Source organism: Cervus canadensis, chromosome 15, assembly GCF_019320065.1.
Source record: "Cervus canadensis isolate Bull #8, Minnesota chromosome 15, ASM1932006v1, whole genome shotgun sequence".
Taxonomy (NCBI): domain Eukaryota; kingdom Metazoa; phylum Chordata; class Mammalia; order Artiodactyla; family Cervidae; genus Cervus; species Cervus canadensis.
The window spans coordinates 33,438,222-33,460,816 of NC_057400.1; the positions used below are offsets into that span (position 1 = coordinate 33,438,222).

General features: G+C 45.0%; 1 protein-coding gene across 5 annotated transcripts in view; it reads left to right on the plus strand.

The window, feature by feature from the left end:
* Positions 1-22,595, plus strand: part of FMNL2 (formin like 2) — a 327,626-nt gene that overhangs the window by 302,474 nt on the left and 2,557 nt on the right. For 2 of the 5 annotated variants that reach the window (XM_043487455.1, XM_043487458.1), the window contains 10 exons: positions 4,830-4,954; positions 5,531-5,733; positions 7,305-7,539; positions 8,602-8,670; positions 8,798-8,878; positions 10,158-10,287; positions 13,023-13,186; positions 14,115-14,216; positions 16,622-16,720; positions 17,492-17,615. In XM_043487455.1, coding sequence (XP_043343390.1) covers positions 4,830-4,954; positions 5,531-5,733; positions 7,305-7,539; positions 8,602-8,670; positions 8,798-8,878; positions 10,158-10,287; positions 13,023-13,186; positions 14,115-14,216; positions 16,622-16,720; positions 17,492-17,615 — 1,332 coding nt within the window. The other 3 variants (XM_043487457.1, XM_043487456.1, XM_043487459.1) reach the window with 3 other exon arrangements.

The following is a 22,595-nucleotide window of genomic DNA, read 5'->3' on the forward strand; positions in this document are numbered from 1 at the left end:
ATTCTTTTCAATTCCAGGTCTCTTCTAAAATCACGTGTCTCCTCTTAACGTAAGACCATTTCCGCTAATATAGCCACTAGAGGGGAAATTGTCGTGCAGGGGTGGCATTTTTCTCTCAGTAGCCTTTGTTGTGGAAGTTCCAATCTCATACTGTCTTCCCACCTTCTCTCTCTCCACCTAGAGAAGGGAAGAGAGACAGGTTACCTTCTTAGGGATCTTTATGGGCTCAGGAAACAGGACCATCCAAGCTCTGACACTGCGTGTGTGCTTCCAGTGCTTATGGCTCTTTTCTTTGAAGGTATTTTCAGTGGCATCTGTGAAAGAGGAAGATGCCTTTCTGTGTAACTGCCTGATGTGGGCTTCCAGGCATTTCTTCCGAGCATTTGAGGACATCACAATTCACTTAGCAAAATTAAGTTTTGAAGGGAAATGTCCCACCAGCAGTATCTTCTTGCCTTGAGATGCTTCCTGATGATGCACGTGGTCCTCCTGCTGCCAGGACAGGGTGTGGATTTCCTCCCTCATCAGAAGTAAGGCGGGGCCGGTGTGGCTTGAGAGCAAGAGAGTTGCTCTAATGTCTTGAAATCTTAAGTTCTTATTTTTGACTCATGAAAAGGAATTTTTACTCTTTTCTAAAATATTGCAAGCCGTTTTCCCTCAGAGTTGTTTTCCTGCCATTTGGAATTGCTCTGAGTGTTGCGGAGCCATCCCTGTAACATTGGATAGTTCTGCTTCCTCATCTGTTTCAGTCCCTTCGTGAGGTCTCTTATTTCCAATGAACTAGCACTCTAGTGGTCTCATTTCCAAGGCTGCAGTTGTTTTCAGAGGCTTTCGCCCCAAGTCTTAGTTATAGGCCATCTCCTAGCCTCTCTCTCTTAGCCTGCCTGTGCCATCGGCAGCTGGACTGGCCAGTCATTAGGACTAATTCATCCTAGTGACTAAAGCCCTTTTCAACACCAGCAAACCACCCCTGTTCATATAAAACTGTCATGCAAGATGCCTGTTCAGAGTCGTGTTGGCAGTAAACCAGTGACTTATTTCAACTTTTCAAGATCTTCCTCATCTGCTGCTTTCTTGTTGAACTTTTATTGCTTCTGAAGGACAAAAGTTAAAGGAGTGTCACATTGAGACTGTTGGATTTTGAAACATAAGAAAACAGAAGACCTCTTAAGGAACCGCAGGAGTCTGTTGCATCAACAGGCTGTTTTCAGTGATGTTGTGGAAGCTTGTCATTGTTGTATGCACCTGGGCCCAGGGCTGATTGCTCCAGGAGCGCTCACCGTGAGACGTGTCACCATGGCATCTCTCCTGTGGTCCTGCTTCCTTTCTCTCTGGTAGAACCTAATGTGCAGTACACCCTCCACTCCCATTCACCTGGGCTCCGACTTGGACCTCAGAACTGCCTTGGCCGAGAGAAGAGCCACGAGGCTGAGGTGTGCAGGTCCAGGACTCCCTGCTGAATGAGTCTCAGCCTCTCAGGTTAGATGTTTTGCCTGGGTTCTTCCTCCTACCCCATCTTTGTAATTTGTTGGCTCTGGTGATTTGCCTCAGTCTTACGGTGGGACTCTGTGTCCAGCCGATCGTTCACGGCTCCTGCCGGGGTTGCTGCATTTGGAGGTTGTCCCCTTATTGTGCACTTCGAAGGACTGGATGTGGGACTGAAGAAAGTCCTCTTTAGTGCCATGAGCACCCACTGAACAGCTATAAATAAGGTGTTCTTATAGACGTAAGGATTATGAGATCCTTGTGAGTCTTTGATAGCTTGGGATCGGGCAGTTTCTACAAGGCCTTTAATCTCTTTTCATTACTCACCCTTAATTTGACCATTAATACTTAGTGGTTATAGCCCATTTTGAGGGCTGCTTTGGGCTACTGGCTGCTTTGCCAGTGTGTTCAGTAACGCGCTCTTTCTGAAACCAGGAGGTCAGACAGAACCAGGATGTCCCCACAGAGCCAAGTGACAGCTGAGATGATACGCCAAGGGCTCCCCGGAAGCCAGAGACTTGTGACATCACTAGGCTCCTGGATCTACAGGCAACTGGATGTCTTAGTTCTTCAGTAGGCAATCAGCAAATATGTTCTTAGTGACCAAGTCAGGGGACCAGGAGGAGGTCCCTAAGTTTATCTTGTTGACTTTGCTTTGCATTTTATAGAGAAAGTATTATTAGTGTGAAGCATGCATTCAAAGTGTAAGGCATGGCTCCTGAAATCTGTTGGATCAATCTGGTTCTTGCTTCTCAGTCAGATTGTTGATGACAGGCCCTTGGGTGGTCTGTACCCTTTGCTGTCTCTTTGGAAGAATGTGTTTTCAAACTTCACAATGAGAATTGGGAGTTCAGCTGATTATTTTTTTCATTAAAAAAAAAATTGTTCAGATCTCATGGAATACCTGGTACAGATCAATACGGATGTTTGGGACCACTGTAATGAAATCATCTTTTCCTCTCTTCTAAAAAAGAGTTATTAAAAATAATATATAGTAAGGGTGTCTTTAAGGCAGGACTGAATGGAAATGAATTTTTGGCTCTGCGCTGCCTTGTGAAATGTGTCCCAGAAGCGTGGAATTCTCTGCTAAGAGTATGTGAACTGCTGAGCCGCTGGACGCTAACCATATCTAATATTTTTTTTTCCTGTATTTTCTTTGTTCTCTCTGCTTCCACAAAAGACGGGCCCATCAAGCTTTTCTGTAGGTTGCTCCTCCCTGAGTGTGTTGAGTGTCTGCCATGTGTCCCCGTGGGTCACACTGTGCCGTGACATCCCCCCATCTCCCATCGAGCCATTGTATTTGCTCTGTGTCCATGGGGAGGCGCGGTGCCGGCTGGCAGTTGTGGTTCCAGGGCTACCCAGGTTTCAGCTGAATCTGTAGAAGAGGTTATGGCCCTTTAGGCAGACATCCTGGACTTCAAGCACCATGTTCCTTTCTCCTTGGAAAGAGGACTGTTTTCTAGTTTTATTTTCATAGTTGGATCTCCGGGCCTCAACTCTGGAAGGGTTTTAGATTTGTCCTGAGGGAGAGAAAAAAGCTCCTCCCCAGAACAAGGGCAAGCTGGGTGCTGGTCATCCCCTCCACCTGGGGCCTGGCTGTCTCCACAGAATACCATCACTCCCCCACCCCACCCCCCGACACACACACACAGCCACTTTCTAGAGCCGGAACACTGGGAGCACGGGGTACATGGTGACCTAATGACCCCTCCTCTGCTAACTGCATCCCCCCTTCCCCACCTCCTCAGGGTCAGGACAACCTTTCTGAAGAGAACATGTTTTTTTTGCCTGTGCTCTGATCTCAGGCTTATTCCTAATCTTGCTGAAAGAGTTAGAAGTAGGATGGCTGCCCACGGAGTGACTTGTAGGGAGTGTCCTGCGGCCTGGGAGGGATGATGGAAACAGGTGATGCTGACCTGGCCGCCTCAGGTTATGAAGGGAAGGTGCAGCCTGCCCCCCAACCCCTACCTCTTCTCCTTGAACTTTGTTGAGGTGCCAGACTGGAGGGAGTTCTGGTCCTTCGGCCCCTGGCAGACATGGTTCTTCCCGGGCAGTGTTGACAAACGTGGTCGCCATCAGGCAGTGGGGACTAAGGTGTCACATTTGGGGGTGGACGGCCTGGCGTGGCGAAAGCTGTGTTTCTGTGTCCCTGCATGCTTCTGTGTGGATCTGTCAGATGACATTCCTGCTGTTTCCGTGGCCTTCGTAACTCTGGAGGAACGAGAGGCACTGTCCGTCCCCCCTATTGCAGTCAGGCAGGCAGCCAGGTAAAAGCCCACTTGTGTGTTGCATTTCTTTGATTCTGTACTGACTGAACTTCCTTCTTCTCCCTGCCTTCCCAAATAGTGTGGTGGGCATCCTGAGACAGACTTGGAAGGTGAATATTTATAGCTAGTTGGTTTAGGAAGACTGCTATATGGTGTGTAGTTAATTAATGGAATTTTTAGTGGATTATCTTTTTTAGCTTATTTCCCCAAAGTAAGAGGAGTTAGCACCCCCCACCTCCCATCCCCTCAGAGATGGAACCCTTCCTCTCTATTAAGAGGTTTCCAGTGTTTTTGATGAGTGCCTTCTTACCTTCTAGTTGCAGGTAGCTGACTCCTGGGGAGGCGTTGCTCCTCGAAAGAGGGGGCAGAGACTGCAGCCCTTCTCACAAAAGCAATGCAAACCCCCATTTCTAAGTACCCTTTTTGTCTTCTTATACATTTTCTGTTTGAGGACATGCATGGCCCTTAGTCTGTTTGGAATAACTCAGCAGCCAGTATAATCCCCGTGACTGGAATCATCCATAGGGTTGTGTTGCTGTGGCTGAAAGGCAGCCTTCTGGACCTTTCATTCCTGGTGGTTTAGGCAGATACTATCTGCAGCCTCTGATCATCGTTGAAGATTTTTTTTTTTCCTAAATAAATGTTCAAGAGCCAGAAATTTAGGATGTCAAAATTACACTCATGTTCACACATGTCAAACCAAATGACACAGGGTATTTGCCCTCTCTTCTATCTAATAACATGAAGAATAATTTTCACTCCCTGACACTTTGTGCTAAGCATTGTCTTGACACTGTGACTGTCTTTCAGCCATCCAGTTGCCTGCATTAAAGCAATAAATAGAAGTAAAAAGCCCAGGGCTTAGGCCTCTTTAATACACTGTTGTATCAGTCAGCCAAATGAAGACCTCAAGTTGCTCTGGCCAAAGCGTTGTATGAAGTTTTCCATATTTAAAAACACCTGGCCACCTCTTGCCAGTCTTCCTCCAGGGTTAGAGTGTCATCTGCAAGGACTGTTGTCTGATTGTTCTCAAGGGTCTTGGTGGAATCTTCATTGCATTCTCTCTGACCTCTGTAGCTGTGAAAATTAAGAAGCCAATCAAGACGAAATTCAGAATGCCAGTTTTTAACTGGGTTGCCCTGAAGCCAAACCAGATCAATGGCACAGTCTTCAACGAAATTGATGACGAACGAATTCTGGAGGTATCTTTCTCATTGGTTAGAAACAAGGGACCTTCTCTGTTCAGCAAAGCCAGGATGGGTGCTGTGTTAACTTGAACATTTCAGCCATAAAAGCTAGTGTTTTAAGTGTCTTGATGTAAAAGAAGAAAAGGAGAATAAAATTGAATGCTCTTTTATAAGGTGGTTCTGAAACTGTGTTTAACAAGTGACATTAAAATGAAATAGTTTTGAACATCTTCACTGTATGTGACAAAAGTGACACAGTCTCTGCCCTTAATTTATAAAAAGGGCATAAAAACCTTCTATTGAACTGTAAATAAAAAAGGACTCAATAATCACACCCAGTAGTTGGTTTGGTGGATAGCTTTGGTTTGTGCTGGCCATCCCTACAAGCCAGTAATTGAAAGGCAATTGAATTAACTGGTTGGAATCAGTTGTTCAAATAGTGAAATAGAGTTAAGCCGTGGCCAAAAACAAGTATTATACTTGGTAGAAAAAGTAACCTTTTTGATGTTTAAGAGACTATCCAAATGGTGGCTTCCTGACTTCGTTTTTAAGTATGGTCTAATTTGCTTATTTCATTCCTCTCCAACTCAGGATTTAAATGTGGATGAATTTGAGGAAATATTTAAGACAAAAGCCCAAGGTCCTGCCATTGATCTTTCTTCAAGCAAACAGAAGATAACGCAGAAAGGATCGAACAAAGTGACATTACTAGAAGCAAACAGGGCTAAAAATCTTGCCATCACTTTAAGGAAAGCTGGAAAGACTGCTGAAGAGATATGTAAAGCTATTCATGTGTAAGTTCAGGGCATTCAGGAGGATTATGTTATCCTATTATCCTATTATTTAGGATAAAATGGTGGACCAGAAATGGCCCAGGGGGGTGCCGTATTAGATTGAGTAGTTGTCTTAGAAGAACAACAATTGGATCATGACATCATTTATTATCTTGGTCTGCTCTCTTATATCAGAAAAGGCAATGGCAACCCAGTCCAGTACTCTTGCCTGGAAAATCCCATGGATGGAGGAGCCTGGTGGGCTGCAGTCCATGGGGTCGCTAAGAGTCAGACACGACTGAGCGACTTCACTTTCACTTTTCACTTTCATGCATTGGAGAAGGAAATGACACCCCACTCCAGTGTTCTTGCCTGGAGAATCCCAGGGACAGGGGAGCCTGGTGGGCTGCGGTCTTTGGGGTTGCACAGAGTTGAACACGACTGAAGCGACTTAGCAGCAGCAGCAGCTCCCTTATATATGCCTACAGCAACACTTACATAAGAGGAAAGTTGAGAGAAGTATTGCAGATGTTAAGAAAAGGGAGAAAATGTCAGTTTTCTGTGGAGTATCTGAATTTTATCCAGATTTGCTGAGTACAAATTTGATGGCATTTGTGGAATGATTCAACTCAATGCCAGATGCAAATAGGATACAGATGCATATTTTAATTCATAACAATAGGAATGTGATTCCTATTGCTCCTTAGCACTTTTCGGACATTTTAAACCAAGTTTAGTTCTTTTTTTTTAAATCTATGAACTGCAGAGATGGCATTGGTTTTATTTACTCTTCTGTGAGAAGAATTTTTCTACTCTTTCACTTGTGGTAACTTTCAAATATGATAAGGATGTTATCAGATGTTTTAGGAGCTAATTTGTCATTGATGTTTTATAAATTTTGATCAGAGATTCTGTTCTGATTTCTGGTGCTGAAACCTAGTATGGATTATGGTTTTTAGTCTGTATTTATTTTGCTTGTCATGATTAAATGTAATTCTGTTTTGCTGAACAGAGTTTGTCCAGAGAATAAAACAGAGGTAGTAGCACATACTTCTTAAGTTCACATGGAGCATATGTCCACAAAGACCTGGTATTCTTTCAATGGATGTGAGCATTTAAGCGAAACATCCATTTATTATAGGTATTTGGATGCATTTTTCCTAAACACAAGGAAGAATATCCCAGACTTGCTGGTCTACTTGAAATCGTTTACAGAGTTCACCAGATATTTTGTAATCATGCATATAATTTGTATCTCTTTAATTAGCAGTATTTCACATGCCTAAAAAATGTCCTTGAACCACTTAACCACCAGACGTTCAGCCTTCCTTCTGCTTTTTCCTCCTGTCACTTATTGGTGGTTTCCAGAGGCTTAGAGCTACTAGTAGCCTGAAAACTGATTGTGGCAGTTGTGGTCCAGGTTTCCAGGAAGGACCAGTGAAAGTCCTTGATGCATAGTCAGGAGCCAGCTCCAGCGTGCATGTTCACATCTGTAGACGTCAGCCTCCTGCAGACATCAGCTCATCCATGAGCTGGACCAGATGGGGAGGAGGTTCTCTCTCTAACACTGACATGTCCACTTCTGTCTTCAGATTTGACTTGAAGACCTTGCCTGTAGACTTTGTAGAATGTTTGATGAGGTTCTTGCCAACTGAGAATGAGGTAAAAGTGCTTCGGCTCTATGAGCGGGAACGGAAGCCCCTGGAAAACCTGTCGGATGAAGACCGGTTCATGATGCAGTTCAGTAAAATTGAGAGGCTCATGCAGAAGATGACCATCATGGCCTTCATTGGGAACTTTGCTGAAAGCATTCAAATGCTGACTCCTGTGAGTGGCCCAGCTCTGGCAGGGGCATGGAGGGGTGCAAAGAGATAGAATTTTTTGTTGTTTTCTTTTATGGTTCTTGCAGAATTGCACTTCATGTCATGGAGTCTAAGATGCCTTCCCAGAACTTTCGAGATGACATTTTTATTGTCGCCATCTTTTTCTCACTGTGTATGTCAAGTAAATTTGAAAACAGTGAATTTCCCTATTCCATGTGGCTGTTCTCCCCAGAGAATGCCATCTTCTGTGTTTGCAAATGTCCTTTGGATTTCAAATGAAACTTCAATACAGAGAACAAGGAAAATCATTTTCTCAAATTTGGTTCCCTCCTCAAAGTACCAGTCCTCTGGCTTGGTTAGCAGGACTGAAAATGTAACTTCATTTCTAGAAATGATCTCATGTCTTTAGTGAACAGGCTTATTGGCTTTCATTGGAAGCATTAAATTTGCCGTGGGAGTCTTCTTCCTTGGAAGTTTGTTACAATACACTGTGGTGATGTAGAAATAATAGCCAACCATCTCTTGTTCCTTCGTGTTAACTTGGTAAAGGCTTATGAATATCATAAATAGTTCTTTCCCAGTTATGTTTCTAAATAAATGTTTGTTAATTGCTGGTTATAGTAGCATGTATTCTGAGAATTTCTGCACAGTGATTGTATTTCTTTGCTATTTTGTTTTGTTCTTGTTCTTGGCTAGCTTCATTGATTTAAAAATATGAATTGTATTACATGATTACAGCTGGTGGGCAAGGAATTGAATTCTATTGAAAGACGCTGTTGACTCCTAACTCTTAAGTCTCATTGCTTACAGATTTTATGATAAGCTAGTTCTAATAATGCTCCCTATTTAGAGAAGAGCTTACCTGTGATGCTATAGTTACTTAAGACCTAGCAGGACAACTTAAATTTGTTATGTTTAGGAAAAAATAGAATCTCAACGTTAAGGCTCTAAGTTCTAAATGAAGGCCTGTTTTCTTCTGTGTTAATTTTTAGTTTTCAGTTAGAGTTCCCCATTTTTAATGTGTCTTTTTTTCCCCCCTTCTTCTTTCCTTTGACTTGGAATCTAGCAACTGCACTCAATTATAGCAGCATCTGTCTCTATAAAGTCGTCCCAAAAACTCAAGAAAATCCTGGAGGCAAGTGAAGTTTTCCTTTTATGCATTATGCACGTATGGAAGAGCTGACTTGTCAATTGCATTCCTCGGCTGGGGAATGCCTGAGATGCTCTCCTGATGGGCTTCTCTTTTCTCTTGTTCTCTCCAGATCATCTTGGCCCTTGGAAACTATATGAACAGCAGTAAACGAGGAGCAGTTTACGGATTTAAACTTCAGAGTTTAGATCTGGTGAGTCGGTTAAAAGAAATACAAGAGTTATATGAGAGATAAGACAGCTGGCAAAGATTAAACCCTGGAGCAGAGAGGTTCTGCTCTGGGAAGCGGGGTGGGATATTTTGACGAAGATTCTCTGCTAGTGGGAGGATCAGTTGGTACAAATTTTCTGAAACACCATTTGGCAGCAGGCACTTCAAACGTTAGGAATATTCATACCTTGTGACCCAGTATGTTCATTTCTAGGACTCTTTCCTCAGGAGTCAGAAGTATGGATTCTGTTATTTTATTTATCATTGCAAACAATTAGCAACAATGTAAAGATTGGACATTTGGGGAAATGATTAAATATGCTGTAATAATAGTTCCAGTGAGCTTTCCTTCAAGTGTTAGAATATTTGTGAAGAGTTTTCAAAGGAATAGATAATTTGGTGTTTAGGAAAGAAAGGGTATAAGTTGTCTAGACAGTTTGATTTTTAACTAAGTAAAATATGGAAGAAAAAATCAAATGGAAGTAGGTCAGGTATTAACAGAGAGGGTTGAATGGAATTAGGAAATTCTTTAGAGATTCTTTTTTTATTTTTCTATGTTGTCTTAAAAAAAATTTTTTTTCCCCCCACTTCTTGGATGGAGAAGGGTACTCTGCTTTTCAGTCACCTGCCTTATGTGAATGGGACTAGGGAAAATGCTCTGTGGAGCCCTGTCCCCCAGGCTATATGGGGTACCATGATTTCACAGGAGCCTATGGGGCAGTGGGTGGAGTCCCCAGCCCGGGGCTATGCGGTTATTTGACACGGAGTGTGTATTAAGTCTCAGTTCTGGCCCCTAGGAGGCCATGGACCGTTAAGCACATCTGCTTTGGGTTGGGAAATAAAAGTGGCCGAGTGGGATGTGAGGACTGTGGGGAAAGGACCTCTGCCTGCCAGGGCGCACGTCTGCTCACCTGCCCCTTCCAGCCTCAGCCCCACTCTGGCCTTTACTTGGGGAGCACTGAGGCTGGAGTCTTGCTGCTTGTCAGCGGCGGAGAGGCGGTGGAGCGGATGGGGGCGAGGAGTTCCTGTGAGGAGGGAAATGTGAACGGCTCTCATGCTTAGGGTCGTCTCTGAAGTTGGGTGTATCCTCTGGTCAGGAAGCCCTCTTGTCACTTCATAGTCCATGGGCTGGTTCACGGGAGAACCAAGCTGACTCTCCTGTGGGGTGGTTTCCATCTCCTCTGGGGCTCGTGTGCGCAGGTGTTTATTCTGAGTGGGAGAACATCATCTTTACTCTAACCCGTGTCCCCTCTGGCTTTCAGCTCTTAGATACGAAGTCAACGGACCGAAAGCAAACGCTTTTGCACTATATATCCAATGTCGTAAAAGAAAAATATCAGCAAGTGTCCCTCTTTTATAATGAGCTTCATTATGTGGAGAAAGCTGCTGCAGGTACTCAGTTTCAGCTTGTAACATTACTGTTGGGTGTGAATGCCTTGAGTCGTGGGGGAAGCATTCTCCCTGTGTAAACAGCACTCCTCAGAACCCTTCTATGAAAGTGAGGCTAAAATATCAGAGGCTCTGAGCTGAAACACATCGGCTATGGTGCTGGCCATTCCTGGGATCAGTAATAAACATAGACATGAAGGTGACCTTAGTGTCCTCTTTATAAAGATCCAGGTCTTTTGGGCTCATGTGACTTCCCTCTTCCATCCTTTTTATTCTGTAGCAGTCATTTTCTTTTTTTCACTTTTTGGCCATGCCTCTCAGCATGTGGGATCTTAGTTCCCCGACTAGGGATGAAACCTATGCCCCTCTGCACCGCAAGCATGGAATCTTAACCACTGGACCACCAGGGAAGTCCCTGTTGCTGTCATGTGAAATAAGAGAATGAGAATCTAAGATTCACCCCCCAACAAATTCTTTAATTAGATTTTGTGTTTAGCCTGAATTATCAGTACTACTTGTTGCTTTGCTGTGACAGTTTGGAATTTTCTTGCATAAATCACCAGTGACCCTGAGATGGGGGTTCTGTACAAGGTAATAGCATCCTTATGTTTCAAATGAGAAAACTTGACATTTTTTATAGGTTAAATGCCTTGCCTAAGGATACATGGCTAGAAAGTGATAGAAACAGAACTCGAGGAACTCCCCTGGTGGTCTAGTGGTTTTAAGAAGCCGCCTCTGCCAATGCATAAGACATGAGTTCGATCCCTGGTCCAGGAAGATCCCACAAGCCATGGCACAATGAAGCCCATGTGCCACAACTACTGAGCCTGTGCTCTGCAACAAGAGAAGTCAGCGCGGCCATACATACATGAGAATAATTTAAAAACAAAAGGAACTTGAACTCGGGTTGTCTTCTCATATGCATTTCTCTTCTGGTGGAGTGATTTTCCTCCTTTTCAAGTTTCCCTTTGTCTAAATTCAGGGGTTTTAGCATCACAATTCTAATTAAGAAAAAACAAGTTTAAAAATTTCCTATAGCTCATTTTGGCCCTAATGAGATTCCTCTAAAGAGTCATTTCAAAAAACCCAGTGGGGGAGATTGGGGAGATTGAGGTGCTCTCTGACAGACTTGTTTTCTGTGTTCTCACTCTGGATTCCTTTATTATTATTATTATTATTATTTTTACTGTGGTAGAGGTCATATAATATAAAAAAACCATTTAACGATATTCACCCGTGCAGTCCAGGGACACTGTTCAGTGTGAATGTGTAAGTACATTCACTTTGTTGTGCAGCTCTCACCATGATCCATCTCCTGAATTTTCCACTTTCCTGAACTGAATTGCTGTCCTCATTAAACACTAACTGCCCATCCTTTGCCCTTCCCCACCCCACCCCCAACCCCTGGCCTCTACTAATGTATTTTCTGACTCTATGAATTTGACTATTCTAGATATCTCATATGGAGAAGGCAATGGCACCCCACTCCAGTACTCTTGCCTGGAAAATCCCAAGGACAGAGGAGCCTGGTAGGCTGCAGTCCATGGGGTTGCTAAAAGTTGGACACGACTGAGTGACTTCACTTTCACTTTTGACTTTCAAGCATTGGAGAAGGAAATGGCAACCCACTCCAGTGTTCTTGCCTGGAGAATCCCAGGGACGGCGGAGCCTGGTGGGCTGCTGTCTATGGGGTCGCACAGTCAGACATGACTGAAGTGACTTAGCAGCAGCAGCAGATATCTCATATATAATGGAATCAAACAGTACTTGTTTGCACCTAATGTATATTGGAATGCATTTTTAAGGTTGATATGTGACATAGATTCTTTATCCCGCCCCTCATTTTTTCATTCACTCCTTCCTTTAGCCAGTCAACCTTTCTGAGTTCCTGCTTTGTACTTGGCACTGGCCTAAGCACTGAGGAGTCAGAGATGTATAACACAGTGTGGGTCTAGCTAGGGAAAAACATGCTACATTGTTCTATAATTCCTCCCTGTGCAGAGCTGAGTCAGGGAGTGGGGAGCCGGAGGTGGGGCTCAGACCTCCTGCAGGAGGCTGCAGGGGTGAACCCACTCTGGGAGCATGGCTACACTGCAGATGGAAAGATTCCTGCTCATAATCCCTTCTGAAGCACTGCTCATAATCCCCTCTGAAGCACGGAAGGGTTGTTAAGCAAAAAGAAGCTGCCAGGTTGCTTTGGGTCCTGGTGGTCAGGACAACTGAAATTCAGTAGGTGAAATGCTGCCCCCTGCTGGAGAGTCATAAAAATGCAGACGCGTTCAACGTGTTAGAGGATAAGCTCTTGGGCCTGTCAGTTCAGGAACCTCTGCGCCTTTGGCTAAGCAGTAGGTTATCATGTCCAGTAAGAGGAGTGGAATAGTTGGAAACAAACACAGGACTTGGGGTCCATGTTTGTTAGCCAGACTCCATGTCTGCCACCTCCTAGCTTGTGACCTAAGGAAGCCCACGTAACTTCTTTGTGCTGCTTTCCCTCGTCAGCAACGTGGGCTAATGGTGCAAATGAATTAGTGCATATAAGGGATTTACTGCAGTGCTTGATGGTGAGCGCTTAGTAAATTACTCCTATTGAAGCATCTCTTCACTGAAGACCAGAAACCAGATCCCAGGCTCTTGCATAACCCTGATAGCCCACTGAGAAGTTGACTTCCCAGTGAGAACTCACCGTGGCTTTGACCTTTCCCGTTGAAGTCACGGGGACCTTGCTTTCTCTACTTCAGTGTCCCTTGAGAATGTTTTACTGGACGTCAAGGAGCTGCAGAGGGGCATGGACTTGACCAAGAGGGAGTACACCATGCATGACCACAACACGCTGCTGAAGGAGTTCATCTTCAGCAACGAGGGAAAGCTGAAGAAGCTGCAGGACGATGCCAAGATCGCCCAGGTCAGTGTCTGTGCCCCCCACCTCCATGAAGAAGGAGGGATCGGATTCTGTAAAGCCACCTGGGGCCCTGTCCCGACTGGGGGGTAAATTCCCCTCTGTCTGCTGAGAGTAGATATCCTATGTAACTGTGCTCAGCGGGGAGAGGATCTTTTTGCATTTGTACCTGGAGCTGTCCCTGTCCTGCTCATTGTCCTCTTCTAATTTGAGGTCTTCACCCTTTTTTCTTGAGGCCCACCCCCCTTCCCTTCCATTCCTAGGCTCTCTTTACCATGAGGTTCAGTTAACCTCAACCAACGCATGCCAGGCCTGTGCTTGGCAGAGCAGTGATCGCTGTGTTGGGTTTCTGTGGGACTTGACCTTGAAATCTTTTACCACACTGGGGGTCAAGTTACACACTTGAGACGCAGCCAGAATGGACTGTACACCATCACAGAAAGGGAAGGCTGTGTCAAGGGAACCCGGGAAGCAGACATGTTGAGCTGGCTCCCGGGTGAGGCTGGCTGCCTTGTGTCCCAGGAGGATTCAGGCAAAGACATGAGCGTCCCGGCTGTGGGACCCCTGGAAGGAGCGTGGAAGCAGTGAGCTGGAGTCTGACCAATTTCTAAGGTCCCTTCTGACTTGGTCGACTTTAAGGAGTCCTCCCATGGCCTGAGGACACTCTTGTAAGGAGAAGCTCCTTATCTGTGTGTGTGTGTGTGTGTGTGTGTGTGTGTGTACAAGTGACAGGAGGCCCCAGGGATGGGTTGCTGTGCAGACTCTTGCCTCTTTGGGTTGCCTTTGACCAGGTGTTGGCAGGAAACACAGGCTGTGCAGAATCTTGGGAGGTGAGGGAGGGCAGAGGCCAGAAAGTTGCAGGGGCCCCTGCAGCTCTTTCCCAAGTTCAAATGCTGGAAAAAATGACATTTAAGAGAAATACACTTTTTTACAGGATGCCTTTGATGACGTGGTGAAGTACTTTGGAGAAAACCCCAAGACGACACCCCCATCTGTCTTCTTCCCCGTCTTTGTCCGGTTTGTGAAAGCCTATAAGGTAAACAGGTGTCTGTCAAGCCTCCCCTGGTGTTATTTCTTGAGCGGGTGCCCTCCTGGAGCTGCAGTGCAGTCTCAAGAGCTCTGCAGGGGCCTCTCCTGGGCTTTCAGGTGGCAGATCTGGGTGGGGAGGACGAGATGTAGTTTCTGGCCTTGCTGCTTAGGCCCTCAGACTGTCATGCTCTCTGTTTCTACCTGCCCAGCCAGGGGCTCAGGCCCCACACAAAAGCCTTTGGCTATCCCATGGGGCGAGGGAGACCCGGGACCATCCAAAGTCATCTTTGGAAGCTGCTGCGTCAACTGTCACCCTTGCAGGCAGGTCAAAGGACTAAGAAACCCAGGCCTCCTGTGGAGTTGTGGAGCAGGTCAGGGGTAGGAGAAGTGAGCCTCAGCATCATAGCCGAGGTCAGGGACAGCCTGCTTGTACTGGGCCTGCCCATGGCCACGGGCCTCTGGACCAGCACTTCCCTAAGTGTGGGCTGAAATGTGGCTCTTGGAAGGATAGTTGCTCCCTGTTTCCTTATCTGGACCCATAATGGCCCTTCCTTTAAATGGGAGGCCCTCTGTGACATACCCTGGGACCCATACCCTGAGACCATGGTTTTGAAAAAGCACATGACTCAGATCTGTGTCAGAAAAACGTGTCCAATGAGAAAGGAAGCCAAGGAGAGCATTATGAGATTTCAGTGCTCAGCTTTCCAGATTTAGCAATGGTAAAGAATCCACCTGCCAGTGCAGGAGGTACAGGAGATGCAGGTTAGATCCCTGGGCAGAGAAGATCCCCTGGAGGAGGAAGTGGCAACCCACTCCAGTATTCTTGCCTGGAGAATCTCATGGATAGAGGAACCTGGTGGGCTACAGCCCATAGAGTCACAATGGGTCAGAAATGACTGAGCACGCAAGTGCTCAAGAAGACAGTGCAGTCTCTGCTCTCCAGGCTTTGCCTGCATGTTCACCTGGGTCACGTTGGTGGAGGAAGGAGGAACGTGATGGTGGAGCAGGGAGGGATGGGACAGGGGTGTGGACATTTCTGAAAAATGGGGTTGGAAACAGTGAGTCCCTTCACCTTCCTGATGGCTTTGGAGAACCATCTCTGGGCCTTTTCACTGAAACCCACGAGGTTCCCGCTAGTCAGCCCTCGTCTCTCAGCATGGCTTGGTGTAGTGGTGATACGACCAGCAGAAGGCAGGCGTCCCCTGCTTATGTGAGTGTGAGCACAGGCACAGCACCAGGTTCACGTGCGTGATCCCAGGGGCTGCAAGCAGTGGGAAGTGCTGGGCACGGGCCTGCCGACCGAGGTGCTCTGCAGCTCCCTGGCTCGGGTGCAGAGATGGCTTGAGCCAGCTCTGGTTATGAGCTGGGACCATGTTTCTTCACATAAAAAATTGTAAGTCTAAGGTCTCAAGAGAAAATATGTGCTGTTTACAAATGTATAACACAAGCTGGGAAGAGGCCCTGGTTGGTCTCCAAGTCTGGAGGTAAAGAAGAGGTGCCACTCTTGGTGGTCTCTGGGGTGTCACAGGTCAGAGCTTCTCAGCACGTTCCTTCCATGTTACCATTTCTCCCCGGGGTCCTGTTCACTGGCTCCGTGAGGCACTCATCAGGCAGGGATGCGACCAGGTGTTCTACTTGCCCTAACACACTACATAGATAATAATTGCCTGGCCTGACCCTGACCGAGGGACTTGGTGGGCAGATGTTAGCATTTTAGGATGTTTTCTCTTCCTAAGTGTGAACCAAAGTGAAACTTGAGACAGAAGCGGCAAAGATGAAAGTGTATAAAGTTTATTACTGAGAAAAGCTGGTTTGGAGGATAGGGTGTGCCTCTGTGAGCTTACACTTCAGCCCTGAATTAGATGATTTATCACTGCACAGTAGACTATTAGAAAAAGCTGAGGGAGGCTGGATTCCACAAAGAGGATGCTCAGAGGGCTGAACTGAGGTCAACCTGTTAGATTTCTTGTCCCTAATCTGTCAACCTTGCCGCTGCCTCCCTTGGAAAAGAGTGAGGAGGGAGTCCAAGAGTGTCACTCGGTGAGGCCCCTGGGGAAACACGAGGCCAGGGGTGGAGGTTTTCCCCTAAGAATGGGCAGAAGGAGAGGAATCTGAGACCTTCCTTTCAGAGAAACTGTAGGGAGGGGAAGTCCCCACACATCTGTGAGAGAGACTGGGAAGTGGCCTGAGTAGGAAAGGAATTTTCTGAAAAAGGTGAGTCTCAACTATGAGTTTTGAAGAGGTGTGGTATAGACTGACAGCAAAACCCCAGAGTCATATGTAGGAATAAAGTGTAGAGCTTGTAAACCTTCCCTTCACTCTAATTCCTGGCCTCTCAGAAGGGGTTTTTAAAAATTTTGACTGCTGACATTTCCAGAAACATAATCTTCTGCTTCTTTTGATTTCACCCAGCAAGCAGAAGAGGAAAATGAGCTGAGGAAAAAGCAGGAACAAGCACTCATGGAGAAACTCCTGGAGCAGGAAGCTCTGCTGGAGCAGCAGGACCCAAAGGTGAGATGTGCCAGGCTCCAGCTGTGGTCCTCGCGTGAGCGGGGTCCTGATGGCTCCACGGAGGCATGTGGGCAAGAGGGGCAGAGAGCCAGGCTGGGACAGGATGCTTCAGTTCCTTCCTGGGCTTGGAAACTTGGCATATGGATGCTTATTCACTCATTACTTGTTTAGCCATCACTGGAATGAGGCTAAGAGCATGTTTGTATAGCATTTTCAAGTTTATAGAGATAGGGAACTTAAATCTTGGTTGGATGTACAGAGAGACCATCCCAGGTAACCTGCTGGCTGAACAGCGAAGTGTCCGGGAAGGGGAAGGCTTCACAGGGTCGCCATTGGTGCTGGCCTTGATAGGGGGAGGGCTTCGTAAGGAGGAATGGGAGAGAGCATTCTATGGAGGGAAACAACACAGGTGAAGGCCATGATGAAGGCTGGCAGGTCATAGAGTTTTTCATCACGATCCTCTTCACTGAAGTGTTAACAAGTCAGTGGCTATTACTAGCTGCCTTTTGTTGACATGGGATCCGGCCTTCCTATGGCTGCCAGTTTTGTGTGTTCTTTGTGAAAAAGTTTTTGTTCCCAGAGACTTCCTAAGTTTTCTTCTGCTGAGCAGTGTGTTGGGATGGTGCTGTCTTTTTTTCAGATTGTGGCTGCTTGTTAGTCACAAAATGCTCAGACCTGTTTTGGATTTTCTCCAAAAAGTTGGAGAAAATTTTGGATTTTCTCCAGTGGGTGTTGGCCCCATTAATCTCTGCCATTCTTTTTTCTTCTCAGTCTCCTTCCCACAAATCAAAGAGGCAGCAGCAAGAATTAATTGCCGAATTAAGAAGGCGGCAAGTTAAAGATAATAGACATGTATACGAAGGAAAAGATGGTGCCATTGAAGATATTATCACAGGTAAAAAGCTCCTTCCTCATTGTGGCCCATGGAGATCCCACTGGCCTCACTGTTTCTGGACCATTTACAGATTTCGCTACTGCTTTTATCCAGGGTTTTCAAGTTCTTCAGCTGATTTTATCCAGATGCAGAATTACAGAGAGACTCCATGCTAGTGTTTGAAGTATATTTATAGTAACCTGTATACTGCCTGTCAAAGAACTCCAACAGTCTCTCTGAAAAAAAAAATCCATTTCTCAATATATTATCAGTATCTCAATATCATTGGAACCCTGAATATCATTCACTGGGGCTCCTCCTTCTAATGATGTTCTGTTGTCTTAGATTTGTCACCATGCTCCATTTTCTCGCTCATGGCCACTTCTACCCATCTGCCTACTTATGGACAGGCCCCATACTGTACTAACCACAGTCAATGCATGTTTTTTCAACATGCTCTTTAAAAGCCTTTTCACTCATTCCAAGTAAGTGAAGATGCTAGGAAATCAGTGCTTTCATGAGGGTGGACCAACAGGTCAAAAGCCCAGAGGGTTGAGGAATGGTCATTCTCTCCACTAGAAATCGTGCCTAACCCAGCTTGGTTCTTGTCTGATTAAGTTGTAGCCTAATGCTTTCTGCTCAAACCAACTCATCAGAGTTTTTGCATTCCCTATTAAAGATGGGGGCAGTAATTTGGGGCAGTGGCTACGAGTGACTGCCTTTTCATGTTTGTTGCCTAAAGTTTTTCAGCTTCCAAGATACTTAACACTTTTTGGTAGGAAATGTTACACAAAAGTGTAGAGGAAATTATGTAAAAGTATGAAGAATAGTACCCATCACCAGTCAGTAGTTTCCAGCTCATGGCCAATTTTGTTACAAATCTGCTTCTACCTGTTCCCTTGGGGTTATTTTGAAGCAAATCCAAGACATGCAATTTCATTTGGAAGTATTTCCATATAATCTTTGGAAAATAAGCTCTGTTTAGTAAAACAAACAGGCATACCCACAGGGCCATTATCACATACCTCTGAAATGCAGAGTTCCTTAAAAAAAAAAGCCAATCATTATTCATATTTCCTTAATTGTCCTAATTTCAAAATATATATATATATAACTCTCCAGACTTTTGATTTCTCATTTCTTGTTAATAGCTTAGACAGCATTGAAAATAGGGATTACAAAATGGCCAAGTCAGGCTTTTTATCAGCTCAGGCCCAAAGAAATAAACTAGGAGAATGAATCACTAAAAAAAGGAAGTCAGTAAGTAATGACTTGTCCAGAGTAAGCCAGTGTGAGAAGTGGAGTAGGTAAGTGGCTGATGAAAGTGCCAGTGTCTGCAGGGCACACGCGTGTTCTGGACCTTTCTGCCTGCCAGTGTCTGTGTTCACCCTGCAGTGGCTGGCAGGTGGCTCCCAGGTAAAGCTTCCTGTTTTAGCATCTCTCCTTGCCTCCTCTGCATGGAGCAAGAAGCTCTGCTCTGAGCAAGACCAGAACAGATCTCCTTGGGTAAGCACTGTTGTAGCCTCAAGGCCACAATGAGGTTGACTTGTAGGTAGAGGAGCATCCAGCCGTGGCACATTAAGAACTCAGAGCTCCGTTTTCATCAGCCTGTTCTCCAGCTTAGCGACACTGGCTCATGAAATGCACAGTTTCTATTTGCCTGACCTGATCTACCATAGGAGGTAAATAAATATGTTTATGGAGCAGTTTTGTTCTTTTTTTTTTTTTTTTCTGCTTGGGCTATTTTCCATGATCTACTCAACCCTGCCCCAGATTGAGTAAAGATTGAGTAACTCTTGTAGGCTTTTGGAACTCACCTGGGTATATATTATATGTTGCCTTCCCCGTTTCCTGCTCCCCTCCCTCACCCCTCCCCCAGGTATGGTTAACAAAGCACTAACCATGTACTAATGCAGTAGATTGTGGCTTCTTACTCTCTTCTGTTTGTCTTGACTGTTATTTCAATGCAGTGCTGAAGACTGTGCCCTTTACCGCTCGCACCGCCAAGCGTGGCTCTCGATTTTTCTGCGAACCTGTTCTCACTGAGGAATACCATTACTAAACTATTACTCTTTCTCACCTGATGCTCTTAAAAGGTTGCTATGGATTTTTTGACCTCTAACGACCCTCTGTGTGTGTGTCAGGGCCCCCCAACAGTCTGGCATGGTACTGCCATCTCCACTGTGTTGCATTTTATGTTGTCTTCATGCTGCATGGTTTCTCGTTTCAGTCACAATTGCTGACTCACTAGCATCACTCATACATCCTGAACCCACATGGCTGGGATGGTGTATGCCAGCTGAATTAATACATATAGAAATTTTCAGAAAATAGTAAATGGAACACTTCTTTGAGAGTCAGGGTGGGGACAAACTAGGTTGCTTTTAAGATTTTGAGGCTAATATCTTTCAACACAAAATGACAGTCACCAATAACAGTAATTACTGTTCCTACCATTTATTGAGCACTCACTGTGTTGGAATAGATTTATATAGATATTAAACCGACCTTTCTGTGCTCAGCTTGCTTTGATAGTAAAATGAGCGGCTATACAAGCTCTCAGGAATACAAAGTACTCTACAGATGCAAAATGATTTACAGAAGGAGCTGTGAAGTACACACAGCTGTAAGTTGGATCTTAACTGCCTTATGTAGTTCGTAGCCATCATCCACAGTGTGATGGAGCTCACGGTACAAGCTAAGCTCAGGGAGCTCTTTAGATCTAGAGGCTTGTATAAGCTGATATAGGCACTCCATAGCTTTATATTCACTTCTTTTCCTTCTGAGTGTCATGACCAAGTTTCAGCTGTCAGCAGTTCCCTGTTGGAGCAAGGCTGTGAACTAAGCAATGAATATAAAGGCTTGGGGGCCCCCACTGTCTTCTCATTCATGCTTATTCACTGGTGGCTCTGTTCCATGTCAAACCCAGGGCATTACTACTGTGATGAGCTCATATCTGGATCTGCTTCTTTGGTCAAGATGGTGGCTAAATATTAATAGCAAATACCTTTTATTGGCAAATGCTACTGTTCCTGAAAATAAAAGAAAAACATGATCACACTTTCCCGAGAAATAACTGCCTGGGCTTAGTTTCTGATGGCTGAATAGGGAACAAACTTCTCTGTTGATTGGAAAAGTGACAAAGGAAACACATACTTTGAGTATATGAAATCGCCACTGTTTGGCTGCCATGCTGAGATTGACATGGAACTGGCTACATGTTTAGTTTGTGGCGTTCTCTTCTCTGAATTGCACTTGTTACGTATGCGCGTCTGTGTCTGAAGATAATGAAGGATGTGGTATGTTGTTGCCTGTTCTGCAGTGTGCTTACCCACCAGTACGTATTAACAAGGCTAGAGACTGTCACCTCCTTGACTAAGGTTTATTGTCAGCTTTGCTGCCGGACTGTTTTTCTGGAGCCAAACTTCAAAGCAGCTTGGATGTGGGTGGTCGGAGAGCTGGGTGGGAAGACATGCTTGGCCTGCCTTTATTTCCTCTAACACCTCTTGTAGTGTGGCTTCCTTTCTTCTTCTCTTGGCTAACATGCCCGGGAATGTTATTCACAAAGTTGAATTGCTTTCCATTTTCATCCCATTTTTACTTAACCATCATTTTGTGTTTTTGTTTTTGTTTTCTGTTTAGCTTTAAAGAAGAATAATATCACTAAATTTCCAAATGTTCACTCGAGGGTAAGGATTTCTTCTAGCACACCGGTGGTGGAGGATACACAGAGCTGGCAAGCATCACTTTTTACTTAGCTTCCTCCTCTTTCTGTATGCAGATCAATTTCAATCTCTGGCTGAGGGTAATACTGGTGAGAGTCTGACCAGGGAGAAGCCTTTGTACCTCACATTTCAATGATGTGAGGCTAAGCCTCTCTGTTGGACTTCTTGGTCTGCTTCCATGTTCTCAAGTGTGATGGCTTGGGTAAGGGTATTTGATGGTTATACTTACTTTGGGTGTGAGGCTGTCCTTCCCTTAACCCCTTCTTGGCCTTTAAGTTACTCGGTGAATCCCGTTTTAATCCAAAGAAATTGAGAGCAAGTCCTGGCCAGGGAACATGATCTATAGTCTTTGAGGGAGGATTAGGGTTTTTTAGAACTTAATTGCTCTGAGGACTCGGGAACCAGGAAACGGCTGGTCACTGCATATCCTGAGCCAGAAGTGGAATTGTGACGTCCATTACAACTCTGGGTGAGGAAGCAAAGGCCCGAGAACATTATCAGGCATGCAAAACCATTCTTGGCCTGAATTTAGGAGTAGGGCAAGGTCACAAATTCCAGTGAGTCAGGAGCTCATGGGGTGGGGACAGTGCGGACCTGAGCTGAGCACTCACTTAGCTCTGGCTTATTTTGCCATGTGAGAATTAAATGGGCCCAAAACCAGTTTTCCAAGAGAAGTCAAGAAACCTTGGTTTTTAGGTTAATTCCCAGTTTAAATTTCTAGGAAACTGTATTTAAAAATTTAAAGCGTGGGCCAAACATCCTGTGGACCAGCTATGGCCCATCAATTTTCAATCTGAGCAGTGAAGGGATAAAAAAGGTGACATCTGTTTTAATTCTGTTGTTTCCCTTTCTAAAGATAGGGTTTTTTCCTAAACAGAAATCAACAAACTAAGTTGATGAAAGGGAAATACATACTAATTAAACAGAACAAGGGGAAAAGGTATGAAGCCTGCTTTTTCCTTTCAATGTTCTGACTCCATTAAATGGAGGCTACCTGCCTTATTCAAGAAAGCATGCCTTCATACTAAGAGTGCTTACTAAAATCCCCCTTGTGCATCTCATTCATCCCTTCAACCTGCTTGAACTGATGTGCAGTGGTTGATTCATTCAAGCGTTTTGTTGTTATTGTTAGGCATCCTGCCATTGGAGAATCCAAGAGGGCCCATATGACCTTTCCCCTCTGATGAAAAACATCTTGGGTGGCAGGAAAGAATGTTCAGGAATGGAGTGTTATTTTGATTTAGTGATTGCTTTTGTTCAGTGGTTGACTATGATA